We start from the raw sequence: 17,783 nt of genomic DNA on the forward strand, positions 1-17,783 counted from the left end.
TAGTTTTCTTATTTAAATAGTAGTGTATTGTTCGCAAGTCTAAAATATGTTGTAATAATTAGAGCAGGTGAAATATGTTAAGTATTTACTTAGATAAAGTGTTAGTAAAACAACAGACTAGTTTAGTCATGTTCAAAGTTAATTATGTCCAAACTATGCTCTCTCACTCTATTTCATGGTGTTTGTTTAATGTTGAAAATGGTTTAATATCTAATTAGGAATTTAAGATAAACATGGTTAAGACATGAACATGTTGTATTATGTTAAGAAACCCGAGCCAAGCCTTTTGATAAGTCACAAATCTTGATAACTCAGTGAAGACAGATGTCTGGACAAACTAAGCGCAGTGCTTCAGTTCAACTTCCAGTTCAGCATAAATCTGATATTGCTCGTTTTAAATCAGCACCAGCTTGCTGCAGTCGAAGGTCCAATTCTGAAGACAGCAAACATTTTTTAACAACAACTATAAGGAAGAAACATTGGAGTAAGTTAGTGCTTATTCTTCTAGACACCTGTTATCTCTTTTCATTATGAAATACTTATTCATTTATGGTTGATCTACTTCCTGTTTATTACCTGCTACCAATGTTTCCCCAATATGTTGTTGGATTTTGTGTTTGGTTTTGTGATTCGGATCGTTAGTAATTGGTTTATTTATGAGTGATATTTTTCAAGGCTACATAAGGTAAAAGTTTGAGCGAACCCTGCCTTACTTGTGACACTGGTCACAATTTCTATAGTCTAAGTTATAAGCTGCAACTAAGATTAGTCAAACTGTGAATTAGCTTGAAATTTTGGGAAAGAAAGATTTTCTCACCCTGTACCACAATACAGTCTAGGGTAGCCTTAACTTGAGTTGTACAAAGAGGGATAAAGCCTACCCTTTGACTGTATTGTGGTACTATGTCAGGCACACGGACATTACAGAATATCTGGAAATGTCTTGATGTACTCATTAATTGTTCAGTTTTGTATCAATACCAAAAATTTTGCCAAATTTCTCTTTTGTCATTCTCAAAATTAGAAATCTAAAAATGGATCAGAGCAATTCACATAAAATGTAAACTTTTGAGTCTGGTCCTAACTGTGACAATATTACATCTATAAGTCCTGGCATGGGTAGGGCCAGGTTTGTCAAGCAACCATGAACCATGAAGGTATTTTTTGTCCAAATCAAGTGATATATTTAATAATTTACTCTGATCAAATAAAATGTACCGAAGGTACCCACCATGAACTTTGTCCTGCATTGTTCAATGTAATATTAATCTTTAAATTAAAACTAGTAAGAATCATTTCTATTGTATTTAACAATGGCAAGACTTATGCTTTTCAATAACCTCTCACATTCATAATGTAGAATTGACCAAACCTGTCACTTTTGATTAGTTTGACCCATCTTTGTGTATTAAGGGCAACCCCTATAGTTACTATCAGTTGACTAGTGGTTAAAGTCTGCTCAGCATGTAGAAAGCTCCCCAAGTTTGTGATATAATGTCTCTATTGAGGAGGCAAAGTAAACAGTTGAGTCCTGGATCTACAGGTCTTAGCAGACGTCCTTCTGGACCAAGTAAGGGATGTTAATGTCATATGGATTTAGTTGGACTTTGTTCTCCGTTTTCTATGAAGTTTTAAACAAAATGTATGAATGTTAAAGCAGAATACAAATATTGATATTATTTTGAATAAAAAGAAAGAAAATGGAAGTATTGGACTCAAAGTTTCAAAAGTTTCAAAAGAAAAAGAAGAAACAACAATTTCTTTCACAAGGATAACAATTTAGACTTACTAGGATCCGGTCTTCAAGCTGTACCTGATGAATCCTCTTGGCATGGATATTTCAAGGATTATCTAAACCCATTTCCAGCTGGGTCAACTGGAATATTTTCACCAGCTGACCAAGCTTAGAACCCACGATAACTATTTCTTTTCAATGTAACCTTTGGAAAGCAAATGACATCATATTCTAATGTTTTTGTTCTAGTTTGTAATTGTAGTGTACAAAGTGAGCAAACAGTTGACGTGATAATTTTGTAATTTCAGATCGGTTGAAAAATAAAAAGCGAGATGGGACACCAGAGAAGTCAACTACACCATCCCAAGATGTATCAGATGAAAACAGACCACCCTCTATGAATGTTATATGGAATGAAGACATTGAAAAATTACAAATCAAACATGAAGAAATACAAAAGGTAACTATAACTAAAATCTATAATTAATTGTACAGAGCCAGGAGGTCAAATTTAAGCCTTGGATTACAAAATAAGTAGAAATAGAAACTTTGGTGATTTTGCAGAAATTTGATGAACAAATTTATTTAAAAACTTAACAAATATTAGCTAACCAACAAATTTATTATCTGAATTCCACAAATGTCTGTTTTCATATCTATCATAAATGAAATAAAAAACCAGAAATCTTTTACTAGTAAATTGTCTTAAAAGAAACTTTGATTTAATACTGCAGATGTTTCCATGGCAACCTAGGAAATTTGAGAACATGCATTCGAATTCCTATATTTGCAAACTTTTGCATGTTTTTCATTTATTAATATTTTTTGTAGCTTCATGACCCTAGACCACCATCAGAAAGAAAAAGTACACCCGTTATTAAAAATGTCAGCATACGTAAAGTTAGACCTCCATCAGAACCAGGCAAACCTCAACCTCTCAAGTAAGTAGAGACAAGCTAGCACTGAAATAATGTCCACAAATTGGTTGTTACATGGACATGTACTGTTTTCGATAATGCTGCCTGACTGAGCATATGAAATGTTGAGTCAATAAATTTCAGAAATAGTATTTAAGCAATAAACTGTTACCCTATGGCGGTTATGGTCGTATATCAGGACAAGTTTGGCAGGAAAATTAAATAAATGTGCATAAGGCTTTAATATTTCTTGATTGTTTACATTGGAGACGGCCTATTTGATACAATGACATCAATGAGTAATGGTGATAAACGCCACACGAATTTGTATTAGTCCAATGGAAAAAATAATAGCTAATAGTAAATAATATATCAATATATAATGTTCTTCTTTCCCCTTTAAAATGCCTACAAATTCAGTAATTATTTTTCAGTGTTACTGTAGCTAAACCAGCACCAGAAGATGCACCATTAAAACCTATTAACTATACTGGTTATGCTGGACCTAGATATAATTATAATGGAGATGTACTATCACACAGTATTCTGGGTGGATTTGAAGAGTTTCATAATGAGGCTGTCAAACGTGGAGATTTTATTGTGAGTTATTTCCCTTGTATTGTATTCTTTATCACTATCTGCTGTATTTCTGATACATATTAAGATGCCTGAACTCAGCAAGTAACTTGATGAAAATTTTCAGAGAATCTAGAGAAAGGCAGCCAAGGTGACACAGTTTGCTTGCTAACCTGAAATTCTAGGGTTTGAAGGATCATGGTTTAATCTTGGTATAGATTACATTGAAGTATTTTTTATTGGGAACAGACAATCAAGGCCCTGTGTATTACAATCTCTGCATGTTGATGATCCCTTGAATGTCTGAAATTGAAAAAAGAAGGCATATATAGTGATGCCCTGACAACAAATACCACATTGCATACTGCACGGTGCTCTGTCTTCAATCTGTGGCGAAAACAGTTGGATTTAAAACTCTATTTCATTTTCTCAAAAGGAGGGAAAACCTCTGCATTCATTAAAAGATCTGTTTAAATTGTAGAATGTAGAAACACCAACACTTGATTTAGATCAATCTGATAAACCTACAGTTAAATATGAAAAGAAAAGACCCAGATCTCAGAAAACACGAAGACAAGCTGAAGAGAATAATGCTTTAATAAACTGGCAGATGAAAATGATAGAAAGGAAAAAACAGCAGGGATACATTTCTAGTAAGTTGATTTTGACACTAGTAAGGTTTAAAGGGATTGTGAAGAGATTTTAAAAAAATATTATTTGTCTTAGGGGCACTGATAGCATCAATTTGCACCATTCCAATTTTCAATCAGATGTCTGTTGTTCTTTCAATTCCACTTAAATTATGTGTTTTATAGGTCCTATATTATATTAATAGCAGCTTTTGCTATAGTGACATTATAAAATGTTTTCTGGAATTGTAAGAGCCTGAGATGTCTGATTGAAAATTGGAATGGTGCAAATTCTATCAATGTCACAGATACACAAAAAAGTTTACAATCTCTTTAGTTTAATAGACGAAATGACCCCATTTCAGGGATGCAGGTCAGAAGGCTAAAATAGAAATAGTCATTAGACTGTAAATCAAGATCCCTCAAAATATAGCCTGGCAAAATTTCCCTCACTGCATACTGCATAATGTTCCTTGTTAGCCCAATCAGGTGGAGAAATGTGAAACACCATTTCATTTCCATATTACAGAATTATTACAAGTACCACCAGAAGATTTAGTAATGAATCAAGGTGATAATTACCGTGTTTTACAAGAAAAACGAGACGTAATTGAGAAAACTATTCCAGCTATAGACTACGGTAAAGGATGTAAGTGAATTTTCTTTTTGTTTTCCCTGCTTTTTCAAAAAATATTATAATAATTTGTAAAAAATATGTATTTTTATGTGAAGAGGTACCCAGTTTATTTTTATATATATATAATAGATATATTTTATATAATTTTTAGATCGTGTTGGCAGTGAGTTTTGGAATCAACAGAAATTACTAGGAGACAATATTAATGGTATTCAGTAAGTCTTTTACTCAATGATTCTGTCTTTTTTAATTTTCTCTTTTGTCTATCAACACATGATACCACTTACAAACTGTGTATGTCAGCTTACCAGCCTCTTCAACAGTTCACAAAACTTTATATGACGTCATTGATTGTGGGTTCTAATTTTGATCAACGATGACCTTGAATATGTTTCACTCGTAATTCCAGTTGACCTAGCAAATGGGTAGGGATAATCTGGGAGGGATCAATGCCAAGAAGTTTGGCCAAGGACTAGCCAGTAGAAAGGATCCTTAATTGTGAACCTTGGTTGTTATTCTTGTTTCTTTCATTTTCATTCAATGAATATTTTACTATGTTATTTATAGTATGAGTTTAAAAGATACAGAAAAAGGAATAGGACCACCAGTACAACATATTGGTATTCCACAATCTGTTCGTAAAGAAAAAGGTTAGTATTTTTCTACCTTATTTTTGAAGAGCTCTGACCAAAATACATTTGAAAATTTTGGAATCTGACAATTTTTTTTTTGGAATATTAAGTTACTCTGATATTTATGCCCCATTGCAGCTTAAGATACATGAATACATTTATTCTTAAATGGCTTTTGTGAAAAAGGGTTGAATTTTTAGAATTATAATGTGGTTTTAAAATTCATATAAAAATCTACCAAAGTATTTTCATCTCAGGATAAATTTGTTTTGATAAAAATCTCACAACAAAGGTTCTTGTAGTGATTGTAATAAAGGATATGCTCCGTTATCATGTTAATAGCAAAGATATTGAAGAATGAGTGTAAATTCAACAAAAAAAAAGAATCCCTGTTTGTCTTTTAATTCATTTATTTATTAAATCATTCATAATTCAATATCAATAATATGTTAATTTGTTTATTAATGCTGCTAGAACATATACTATTCCATAAAGACAGTAAGAATTTATCTGTATATCTGTTTAATCTCAGTTTTCTCTTATATATTTTCTGTGGATACTATTAATATAAATTTTTATACGCCCACATCTCTCTATGTGGACGTATATTGTCGGCACCCCTGTCCATCCGTCGGTCCATCCGTCAAATGAAATTCGGTATGTGTCTACATATTCATAAAATGAAGATCAAGTTCAAATTTGAGCTATTTTCGACCGTTAGAAGCAGAGTTATTGCCCTTGCCCTTGCTTGAATATTTACCATCTGCATGCCGTGGTGGGTGTATATGGCTATGGTCCACTATCTTTAGAGTTTTCAATGGGGAAAATTTTTGTAGTGTAATGAGACACTATGTAGTCTGGCGTAAAACTGAAGTCAGGCTATATTCTCAAACATGGAAAAAGATTAACCTAAGAGAAAATCAGGAAATAATAAAAATTCTAGTTGGAAGGGTGTACTGCAATCAATCAAAGATCATGAAAGGTGTAATAGAAAGAAAAAGGTTGAAAACTCCTGATTTAGACAGTCTAGCCATTTGATAAGTAATGACATAAAGTGCCACATTTTTTTTTTTTTTTTTATATCTGTGGTCATATATCCTTAAAATTGATAATATTCTCTATATAGGATGGACCTGGGCAGAAGATCATCATACAGAAGTACATTATCCCTGGCATAAAACACCATACCTGTCATCTCGGGTCAAACAACTACAACCTTATATGAATGAACTTGACCCACACCAACCTGTAAGTTTTCAATGCATTTGATTTAAACCTATCAATCTTGATATTGATCAACAGATGATGGAATTTGTAATTTCCCATCATCAGCAGCAAGAATTGTAAAGAAACCCAGCCAAGGAAGGACCAAGTTTATACAACCTTTTATATGAAACAACTTTGAATCATTATACATGGCACCAAAAAAGGCTAGTTTCAAGAAATGAATTCTCGGAGACAAAATTCAAATAAGGCATTCTTGTATGGTCAAAGCCCTAAGCGATGTTGACGCTTTGACCATACCAAATGCTTAGTTTTGAATGTAACAAATTTAACAGGAGTTAAATAACACATAAGTTGTTTTGAAGACTGTTGGCATAGCTTGTAGATATATAATTGGAAAAAAAAGTAAAATTTCTTTTATATGTTTCAGGAATTTGCTGGTTTAGAAATCATTGGAAGTAACAGACCTCTACAAACAACAGTTGATGTTGATTCTGATACAGACTGGACAGAAATACAAGCTGAATCAGAAACAGAAGATACCATAGTGTGAGTATAATATTGTTCAATCTTACTAGGGCAGGGCTTTTGAACATTGGTGTGGGTAATTTTGAAATTTTGGGTGTTATGAGGTGCTATGTGGTCTAACATAAAATTTTTGGACAACTATAATTTAAATTCTTTTCAGTCAGGCTATATTCTCTGTCATGAAAAAGGGTTGCGAAGGGTTTGCAAGGCATTGTTCTAATTGGCTGATAAATCTGCAATGCAATATGTCTTGAATACCCCCTTATCTTTACAGTGATCCATTAAGTGAACATCCAGATGTACATCCAGCACCTATATTTGGACCTTCCATCCAGTTTGCTGGTCAACCCGCTCGTTGGACCGGAGATAGTCATAGTTTTAAGAATGAAATGGGTGTTGAAGCGAGGGTAACATTTGAATCCTATACCAATGAACGTATAACCTCCTACCTAGAAATTATAAATGATGGTACAACTTCTATATATTATGATTGGAAAGTAAGTTGTTTAAATTTCAGATTAAATGAAATAAAACTTCATATACTCTGAACTTTAATTAATATAACTTAAAGCATATGATGTCACTTGGTTACGGTGGTTTACTGACTGCTTGGGTATATGCTGCGTAATTATCTGACTGGTAAACTGGTTGCTAGGGCTGAAGACCAAGAAAGAATTCCAAGAACACATCCTATTGTTTGTTCCATTTTGAATTATCTACATCTAAGATCCCATTTGGGAAAACTAGCCACCATTTCAAAAACTAACTGAACATGAAATGAGCTGTAGTAAATTTATGTGACAAACAAGAATAAAGCATAAGAGAATTTGTTTATTAACTTAAAAACATGTTGTTACTCAGAGTTTCACTATTTGACAGGGAAAGTTTATCTGAATTATTATATATTTATACCTGTATTTTATTCTCTTCAGAAACTAGATAATGATAATCCATTTGAATTAGTAAAATCCTCTCATATTCAACGTTTTTATTTCAACAATAGTAGTGGTAAGTTAATTATAGTACAATCAGTCCTGTTGGTGGGGTGGGGTCCACAGGAGGGCTGGGCCCCAGCAATGAGAATTAAGTCCCAGCAAGCCTTCTTCAGTTCAGTAAAGATTGATTAATTTGCAGCGTCTTTGTACAAAATCAAAAGATGAGTATTTTGATAAAGTTTATTAGAACCTAGAAATCATCAGAGTGAGTTCTCTGGGCTTCTAATTTTATATATTTTCGAACTCCCAGATTGTAGAACTTGTGGCGCTTTGCTCCCATGGGGTCTCCCCAGACTTAATGTAGAAATAAAGTAAAACCTTATTTTATTTGATCAGGTGTGGTATTACCAGGTGAAACTATGAAGTTTCCGTTTGTATTCAAGTCACCTAATGCAGGAGTTTTTAGTGAACAATGGTTATTTGAAACTAGACCTGTAGTTTGTGGTGGAGCTGCATTGGTAGTAACATTACGTGGTGTGGCTTTACAAGAAGACGTTTATAAAAAACATAGAGAAATTATTGAGGTATTAAGAATTTATTAAGAGGTCACAAGTGGCTGGTTGTACTTGTCTAGTAGAAGCTCTGCCATGTCTTATAAAAGCTCTGTCATGTCTGATAGAATCTTGTCAGATTGAAGCTTTGTTGCATTTTATAGCTCTGTCATATCAGATAGAAGCTCTGTCTTATAGAAGCTCTGTCATGTCTGATAGAAGCTCTGTCATGTCTGATTGAAGCTCTGTCGTGTCTAAAAGAAGCTCTTTCGTGTCTAATAGATGCTCTTTCATGTCTAATAGAAGCTCTTTCATGTCTAATAGAAGCTGTCATGTCTAAAAGAAGCTCTTTCGTGTCTAAAAGATGCTCTTTCATGTCTAATAGAAGCTCTGTCATGTCTAATAGAAGCTCTGTCATGTCTAATAGAAGCTCTTTCATGTCTAATAGAAGCTCTTTCATGTCTAATAGAAGCTGTCATGTCTAAAAGAAATTGATATTTCAAATAGAAGCCCTTTTGTTTCTTTGTGTAGAAACCCTATCACCATTATGTCTAAAAGAAGCTCTGTCATGTCTAAAAGAAGCTCTGTCATGTCAAATAGAAACTCTGTCATGTCTAATAGAGACTGTAATATATGTAACTGTCATGTATTTAATATATTATATAGATCTCCATTTCACTTCACTTTCTGTGAAATTACTCTCAAATTTTTGGGGGAATTTTGGATGTTGATTTGTAAATAAGTCTGGTTTTTATTTATAATTATAGCAAGATCTACAAGATAAACAGGCTTGTCAAGTTGTCAAATATTTATTATATGAATTAATAGATGGTATTAGAACACCAGAACGATGTCGTTCACCTATTGATGCTTATATTACAGAGGAAGACACTTTCACTAGACTTAATCATGGGGTAAGTTTAACCAATCTAACAGACAAACTATTTCTATCATTACATCAAATTTATGTCTTGTTTTATTAACTTAAATAAAAATAATTTGTTTGTATTATAAAAACATCATCTGTACAATGTCAACCTATTACTAACTTTCTGTTATACCTTGACTGTAATAGCCACTTTTCTTATCACCGATTTGATTGGATTTACAAACTTCTGTGACATACGAAAGGTGGCTATTGCAGACAAGGTATAAGATGAAGTTTGTAATAGGAAAAACATGTAAATACAAACTACTCTTCTTCTGTTGTTTCAAAATTCAAATAAAAACACTAATCGTAGAATGTCAAAAAATAAAAGGTTATATAACATATGAAATTGTATCTTGAATATGAACTAGGGAGCCGCGGTGGTTCAGTGAGTTACATGCTTGCTCGCTAACCTGAAGTTCAATCCCGGCATAGGTCGAGATAATACCTTCAGATTTTTCAACCTGGTTTCCCCCTGTCAGTGATGCAGGCTGACATGGAAAAAGCGTCCAGTCGTTCGGATGGGACAATAAACCAAGGCCCCGTGTGCTACAGGCTATGCACGTTAAAGATCCCTCGACAGTTGGAAATCGAAAAAAGAGCAGGCTAATGCCGCTGTCTTGGCAAAATTTTCCTCATTGCACCCTGCATGGCGTTGCCCATCTTTATTAGGCCACATGGTGCAGAAAAGTAAAACGTATGAATATGAACTCTTTCCAAATAAAAATTTACAATATTCCATACTATTTTAGAGGTGATATTTCAATTTATGGAAAACAAATACGATTCTGAAAAAAGTCAATTGGAGATGTTGATGGTTGATAGCAATCAGAGAGAAATATTGGCATATTTCAGGTTTACCCTCTATTGTAGACCAATATTCTAATGATTTCTATTTTAGGTGTGTTATAAATATGAACAAGTTGAAGAATTAAAGAGAATATATAAACAGTTATTTACATTAGAAGAAAGAGATACAGCAGACTGGGATTTATCACTAGATACACTGAAAGAGGTTTGTATTCTTGAATATATAGTTATATTATCTTAAGGGGTCTCATGGTAGGCATTTGCAGCTGTGGTGGCAGTGAGCAAGAAGCTTGCTTGCCAGTCAAGGGTTCAATCTCTGCATGGTTCGATATAATACAATTGGATTTTTAAACCTGTTTCTCTTGCCAATGATGCTTTTTGGAGAGGCTGCCTTGGAAAATGTATTTAGTTGTTTGGATGGGACAATGTCAAGAATTTTCAAATTTCTCAAATCAGTTTCCTCTGGTCAGTGATAAAGGTTAGAGAAAATTCCCTCATTGCACACTGCATGACATTGCCTGTTTCAGTCCATTAAGGAGCATCGTTTGTAATTTATTGTAGAAAATATTAGAACTCTCTGAAGATGATGAATTAAAGGAACCAATGTTAAATCAAGTTAGTCTAGCTGTAAATAAAATGTCTTTCATACCAACTTTACCAGTTCGAGAAGAAATGGAGAAACTGGCTTATAATCATTTATCAGAAGCTCTAGACAATATGTGTGGATATTCTATATATTTACGTCAAACTATTGGTCTCCCTGATAAAGACTTTAATGATTCTTCAGATACAAGTAAGTTTTAAAATTAGTTTTTATACATTATCTTGAAATATGGTCAATATCATGTTCACAATGTCAAGCTATTACTTGTACTTGACTGAAATAACCACCTTTTTTGTATCACAGAACTTTGTATATACAGCAATTTGATTGGATGGTTAGCTAACACATACAGTCAATCAGAGTCCTCTATAAAACCATAAGCCTACAGTTTTTATGTTGGGAGCTGTAATTTACCGTAGTCACAAGTTTACAATCCAATGAAATAATTGGACTATTTGTTTTCATGCTTTGAATAGGATGTGATCGAACACACAATGGCACCCAATAAAACTCTGGCATCAGGTGGAATCATTGGGATAGTTTTAGGGTCCGCTGAAAACTTGAATAGATGTAATGAGGATAATTGTTTTTGATTAAAATGAAAAATGATCAATTATGATCAAAATATAAGATATTAAGTAGTCCAAGCAACTTATATATAGCTATATGATAAATATAAAAAGTTCAATTTGAATTAATACCCTTTCCAATCAGAAGAAACTGAAATCCCTGCACCACTTCTTGATCAACCAGTCATAAATAAGAAAAAAGGAAAAGTTCGAGCTGGTCGACTTGGGTCTGGAGAAACTGACCTACCAGTAGCTAGTGAGTAAAGCTAGTAGACTGCTGATATTACTAGAACAACATTATAGTCATAGACCAAATTTAGATTAGTGTAGTTTTTTACAATGTAATGGAATGGCTAATTTTAACATCCAGGACCTAGATATAAGACCCAATTAGATTTACATATATTTTTTTTAGATTTTTATAGAATTTATTTCTAGTATACGAAAGTATTTAAATATAACAATTATCATTTGTTTCAATATTTCTAAAAATCATCATGGATAAATACTTCTAAAAATGGTTCTCCCACAGTCATCAGGAACAAAATGAAAAATTCAGGTATATGAACAAAATAGTTACAAGGAAACCTAAAGTTAAAATTTTGTGCTCAGTTTGGCAAGGAACAACTGCTAACTGTTGTTGTTTTATTACATACTTTTACATACAGGCCTCAGAAAAATTCAATGAAGACTCGAAAACTACTCCAATAAATGTAAAATAGATTTAATCCATTTTTTGTCATTTTTTTTAGTTTTGTATCTAGTTTAATTTGTTATATTTATATTTTGTTTCTTTTTTCAATTTTATTGATTTTTATTTCCTTTTTAATGAAGAAAAAAATAGAATGGGTGAGTTAGTGTGGCTAGAAAATTCAACTTTTTAACCCTTTCAATATTTCAAACCTATTACAATGATTGTAGTCTGATTTCTTTTCTTTATTCTTTAGAGTTATTTCCCTTAGACCGGCTATATCATTACTTCTGCTTTGAATAAAATAATCATCAAAATATATTCAGCTTTTAATCTAACATAAAATAACCAATTAAGAAATGATCTCAATATTATTCAACCTACTGTATTTATTTCAATTTTATTGTGGCCTGTTTCTGTTGAATTGATGGCTAGATTGAAAGATTTTTGAATTTGAAAGACTTTGATTTTGTTCTTCAATTTGTTTTTGTTCTTTGATCAGAAAGTTATTTTTACTTCATTTAACTTCTATACTTGAAAATTAGTTTCTTTCATGCCTGTATAAAGGTCAGTGACAGAGAAATCAGGTTTTTTGGCTTATCTCCTTTGCAAAACCACTACAGAACACTTTGCCCATGGTGGTGTACATTTTATTAAAAGACAAATGTAAATAAATGTTAAATCCAATAAATTCATGTATCTAGAATGATTGGCAAAATACCATTAACAATGGCAGAGGGAAATTTGAGGTTATTAAAAAAGTTTGTCTCTTTGTCTACAGGTGATAAAAGATCCAAATCAGTAGAGAAACCCAAAGTTGAACCTAAACAGGACAAGAAAGTTACCCCAACTAAAGAAGTTAAAGGTACCAAGGGAGCAAAAGAGGTCAGTGTCTCATTTCTACGACTGTCTAGGCATAAGATTCATACCAAGTGTTCGATGCTGTTTGTCGCTAAGAGCCTTATGATAAAGCATGCTAGCAGTTTCCTTAATCACATTCAAAATTTTGAAAACCTCTTTACAATTCTCTTAAGATAGCTAATCATAACACTATTTATGGTTTGTCATATAGTCCGATTATGACCTATTCCATTCCTTGAAATTTTCTGAAAATTAAAAAAGATTTTGTCTTGAATTGCAGTTGCCTAAGCCTGTAGAAAGTAAGGGTAAAATAACACCAGCACCTAAGAAAACACCGAGTCGTATAGATGCTATAACACCCATTGGTGAAAATAGTTTAACACCAACACCTTCACCTACTCCAACATTTGATTCTGTAGTTGATAAAAAATATAAAGAAAAACTATATAGCATGGTATGTATTAAACATAAGTTCATAGTTAACGGTATATTGGTAAGGTTTTTTTTTAAGAAACCATGGAAAGAAAAATTATGAACAAAAAAATGAAATGAATGGTGTCCCACTTTCCTGCAACCAATGGACAAAAAATGATGCCATGCAATTCCATGCATTGTAAAATGAATTAAATTTTTTCCAGGACAGTGCAATTAGATGCATTGTACAATGAGGGTAATTTTGCCAGGACAGCGGCATAAACCTACTCTTTATGTGCAGAATGAGATATGTGGGCTTATGCAGACATCAAAGTCTTAGACCTATAGATTACTAAAAAAAACTACCCGAAAATTATTTTTGATTCTAAAAAGCAGAGAGGATATTAAAAAATTTTGTTATCAAGGTCATAGAGATAATCTGTTCTTAAGCTTTTTAATTCTAACTAAAGGGTTAATTAACCTTCAATAATCTAACAATAAGGATTAAACATTTCAAGGTTAATATTAATCCAGGTTTATTTTCATCATCTTTGTATTAATAATAGTTTTAATTAGGAAGTCCAATTATAAAATCTAAATGGATTTCAAGGTTTCATGTTTGTAGCATCATAGTAAGGGTATAAACTATCATAAGCGTTTTGTGAAATTTTTTCTATGCTTATTTCAAGGGTCCTTTACCCTCCATTTTCTCATCTAATTTAATCCTGAATTGTATTCGATTGGAATCTTCTACTCAAGTAGTACCACTGACTGTTGCTTTTAAATAAGTGGGTTTAACTGGTCAAAGTTCGTACTTGAAATGTATAATCACAACATGAAAATTTTTAAATTGTTCGTAGTGGTATATTGTTTTGAGGAATCTTTTCATCATGCAAAGATACTCATTTCATATTGCTTGGTCATGTATAAATACTTTAGGATATAAGACCAAACCATACCCCCATTCCTCATATTTCCTTGAGACCGTGGTATTACTAGTAAGAGAAATTACATTTTCATAGCTAAATATTTTCTGATATGAAATGTTTTGATTAAAATGGACAATATAGAATTGAGTCAAACCTTACTGTGGAATATTTACTAGGAAAGAATGTTGCATCATCTCATTTCCAAACCCACAAAACAAAGTGTAGTGGGCTTAGTTTAATACGAGTTAGTAAGACTATGTCAAAACCTGTATTCCAGATATGATGACATAGGTAGTACTGCGCATTACAATGCTTACGTTTCTTGGTTTATTTTGTGTAAATATTCTTTAATTTGTGGTGTTATTTGTTTTTTTTTAGACGTATTTAATATTAGGAGATCTGACCAGTAAAATACAGAATATATGTGATGATGTTAGAAGAGACAGAGTATTAAGACTATGAAATATTTCATTAATTTTTTTAACTTAAAATGTAAATCTGTGATATTTAACTGTGATTTTTTTATTATTCTGTTCTTTATAGTTTTCTAAAATCATGATTTTGTATTTTTCAAGAGTATTTAAATTTCTCGTTAAATATTTATTGAGAATTGAATATAAAAGTAACAATTATTATTTCTATTTTGTACATCAAGATGATTTATCAGGAAAATTTCATTATAGTATTGACTGTTGAAAAAAATCTACATTTTAGTTTGAGTTGAGGTCAGGGAAAGTCTGAGCAACTCTCCGACCTTTGAGTTTCTTAAGGACCCCCCCACCTCATATCCATCTGATCAATCTACTTCAGCTAGCAAATTGTGACAACCAAAACTTCAATTTTCTCACTGAATTTCAGTCATTACATTTTCAAGTAATTGATGAGACACTGGGATTTGTGTCCTTAGACTTTGGACTGACCCACTTCGCTTCTGATGAGGTGAACATAACAGCTAGTAAAACCAAGAAAGGAAATGAAACCATCTACTGGCATGCAAGATTTATTAGCTCAAAACATGCTGATATTTCATTTACATAGTTTGTAGATATTACAATGATAATGATTTGACTGATGAACGCGGCAAACTCTGATTTTTGGAAGCCCAATCCACATAACAGTCTGTGGAACAACATTATAGCCAATCAGAAAACAGGAAATAAAAAAGATTGACCAGTAAGATGTAAGAGATTTTAAGCTTTCCTCAAAACAGATGGTAACAAGATAACTATGAAAAAAATTATCTTGTTTTCAGTTATTAATACTACTAGAAAGGACAAAATCTCTTGCTACATAAAATTATTTAAACAATTTATACATTTACATAATGAGGCTTTTTCACAAGCTAAATTTCATCAAACTAAAAACTTAACTTGAGTTCTAAAATACCCTTCACATTGACATCAATGGAACCAAAAAACACATTAAAGTTTGCTTTCCATACTAATTTTGTTAAGTCAATTTGAAATGCACTGCTGAAAGTGATTTTTGTTTAATTAACAACAATGTGAAACAAGTTTTAAGAAAGTTGTTTAAAAACATTAATTAAACCATAATTGTCTTAAAAAATAAATAATTTTAATTCAGTTCAGAAAAAGCATGTAAAAAAAAATTTACCATTCTTTTTACCATAACTAGATGTTTTTTCATCTAGATGGGTTTCATTTTCATCCTAATAATTCACAACTCTAGCAATGATGTGATATTTATATTTCTATAAGGTTTTATATTTTCTTTACAAAATCAACAATTTTGAGATATAATTTTTATATGTACAATTTGTTAACCAAATATAATTAGTAATGAATCAATTTGAACATTTTGGTGATATCTTTTACAATCAAAAAAAAAAACCCATAAAATTGTCCGAATATAAACGATCATTAACTCTTAAGTTATTCAGTTCAAGAAAGCCATGCAATGACCAAATAAAGTCAATCCTCTAAATATTTTCACAAATTCCAGGTTTTTTTTTTTGAAGAATTGAGCTGTTCAAAAAGCACCTTGACATTATATGTTAATTTTGGATTAAAAACTAATTCAAGATTAGGATTATTTTGCCGTTGTTATAGCAACAAAATCATAAAATTATCAGAATTGGAATCACGTAAAAGACACCCTGTTATATAAAGATGGATTAAGAACACAATTAAAATGTGCACAGCACATGAATTAAAAAAAAAATGGAGAAAAAAAAACAGAAATGATTATTGTAAAAATTTCTACTCGAGATTATTCCACTGAAATAAAAGATGTATTTACCTTATTTCTAGAGAGCTATGACATTTTAAAAGTCACACAAAAAACCTTATTTCACGAACACTCATGAAATTTTTAAGTGCAAAAATTACTTTATAAACAGATCTATGTATATATAAAATACTCTATTCTTATTTGTAAAATAGATTTTTAAGTACATGTTTTAAATTCTATATGAAAAAAACTAAGAAGTTTTCATTGAGATTTATTTACCACACAAAGCCATAAAATTTGTGACATCGTTTCAAATTGGGTAATATTACTATAAATCAGCGACATCAGAGAGTTTATATATTTTTTTGGACCCAAATGACAAAAATTGAAAAAATCCTTAACCCAGAGCGCCCCTTTATTTAGTTTGTAAAAAATCATACAGTATAATGCTTTGTTTTTATATATAATAATTTACATACAATCTACATTAGTTCCCTCAGATCCCTCAATAAGCCACTTAAAAACTAAATTAATATATTATTAAAACTACAATGATGTACTTTGTAGGCATATTTGTCAATCGGCAATATCATATAACTAAATTCAATTTGGTAGTTCATACTTAAAGGTGGTGACCAAAAAGATATTCCCTTGCTTTGGAAATATCAACTTTTCAACGCTGTATTCAACTCTTAGTGTCCAATAGTATTCATATGAAATTTTTGGGCTTACACAAGATGAAAAATATTCAGTTTGTGTTCAGTTCAAGTATAATGCAGTTGTTGGCTGAAGGAAACATCACAGCTAAATATAACATCATGATCTCTATGGCTCATTTACTGTTAACAGTGTGTTTAATTGAAATCAAATTTGAATAAACCACAATGAAAATTTAGCAAAAACCATTGACCTTAATCCATGAGCAGCCATAAGTCTATTGCAATTTATAAAATTGGCTATTGGGATCTGAATATCTTTCAAAATCAAAATGTTTACCCAAAATAATTGACAAATATGCCCAGAAAAACACATCAATTCAGCACAAAACCACAAGATTTGAAAAAAAAGCAACAATCTTGAAAGTGATAATGAAATAAATATATAATAAAATCTTTACATGTTTTCAACACAAGTCTTTAAGATATAAATGCAATTTTCTGTAATTTCACATAGAATTCATCATTTTGAAGTAGGCACAATAAATGGAACAACCTGTTTTTCGGCTAGACATCACACAATCTACATTTCTCTACACCGATATTATGTCTGATAATAGGATGATGATACGTGATACTTTATACACATGAAATAATATGTTCAGATTAAAAATGCACCAAAGAAAAAAAAAAAAAAACACTATGAGTGTGCACTATAAAATAAACTGAAGACAAGTAATCTAGAACACAAGATATGGAGGTCCTAT

General features: G+C 31.7%; 1 protein-coding gene across 1 annotated transcript; it reads left to right on the forward strand.

Moving 5' to 3' along the window:
- Positions 1 to 324: 324 nt before the first annotated feature.
- Positions 325 to 14,865, forward strand: LOTGIDRAFT_238557 (hypothetical protein; the record flags this gene model as incomplete). The annotated part of the gene is made up of 20 exons (XM_009050657.1): positions 325 to 484; positions 2,044 to 2,195; positions 2,567 to 2,676; positions 3,087 to 3,252; positions 3,710 to 3,881; positions 4,387 to 4,506; positions 4,646 to 4,709; positions 5,062 to 5,144; positions 6,253 to 6,374; positions 6,781 to 6,899; positions 7,153 to 7,375; positions 7,811 to 7,886; positions 8,210 to 8,397; positions 9,132 to 9,278; positions 10,194 to 10,307; positions 10,664 to 10,895; positions 11,421 to 11,531; positions 12,748 to 12,851; positions 13,108 to 13,281; positions 14,549 to 14,865. 20 exons carry the CDS (start codon positions 325 to 327, stop codon positions 14,630 to 14,632), a joined length of 2,721 nt encoding a protein of 906 aa, XP_009048905.1. The 3' UTR covers positions 14,633 to 14,865.
- Positions 14,866 to 17,783: the final 2,918 nt, after the last annotated feature.

Source organism: Lottia gigantea (genome assembly GCF_000327385.1).
Source record: "Lottia gigantea unplaced genomic scaffold LOTGIsca_151, whole genome shotgun sequence".
Taxonomy (NCBI): Eukaryota; Metazoa; Mollusca; class Gastropoda; family Lottiidae; genus Lottia; species Lottia gigantea.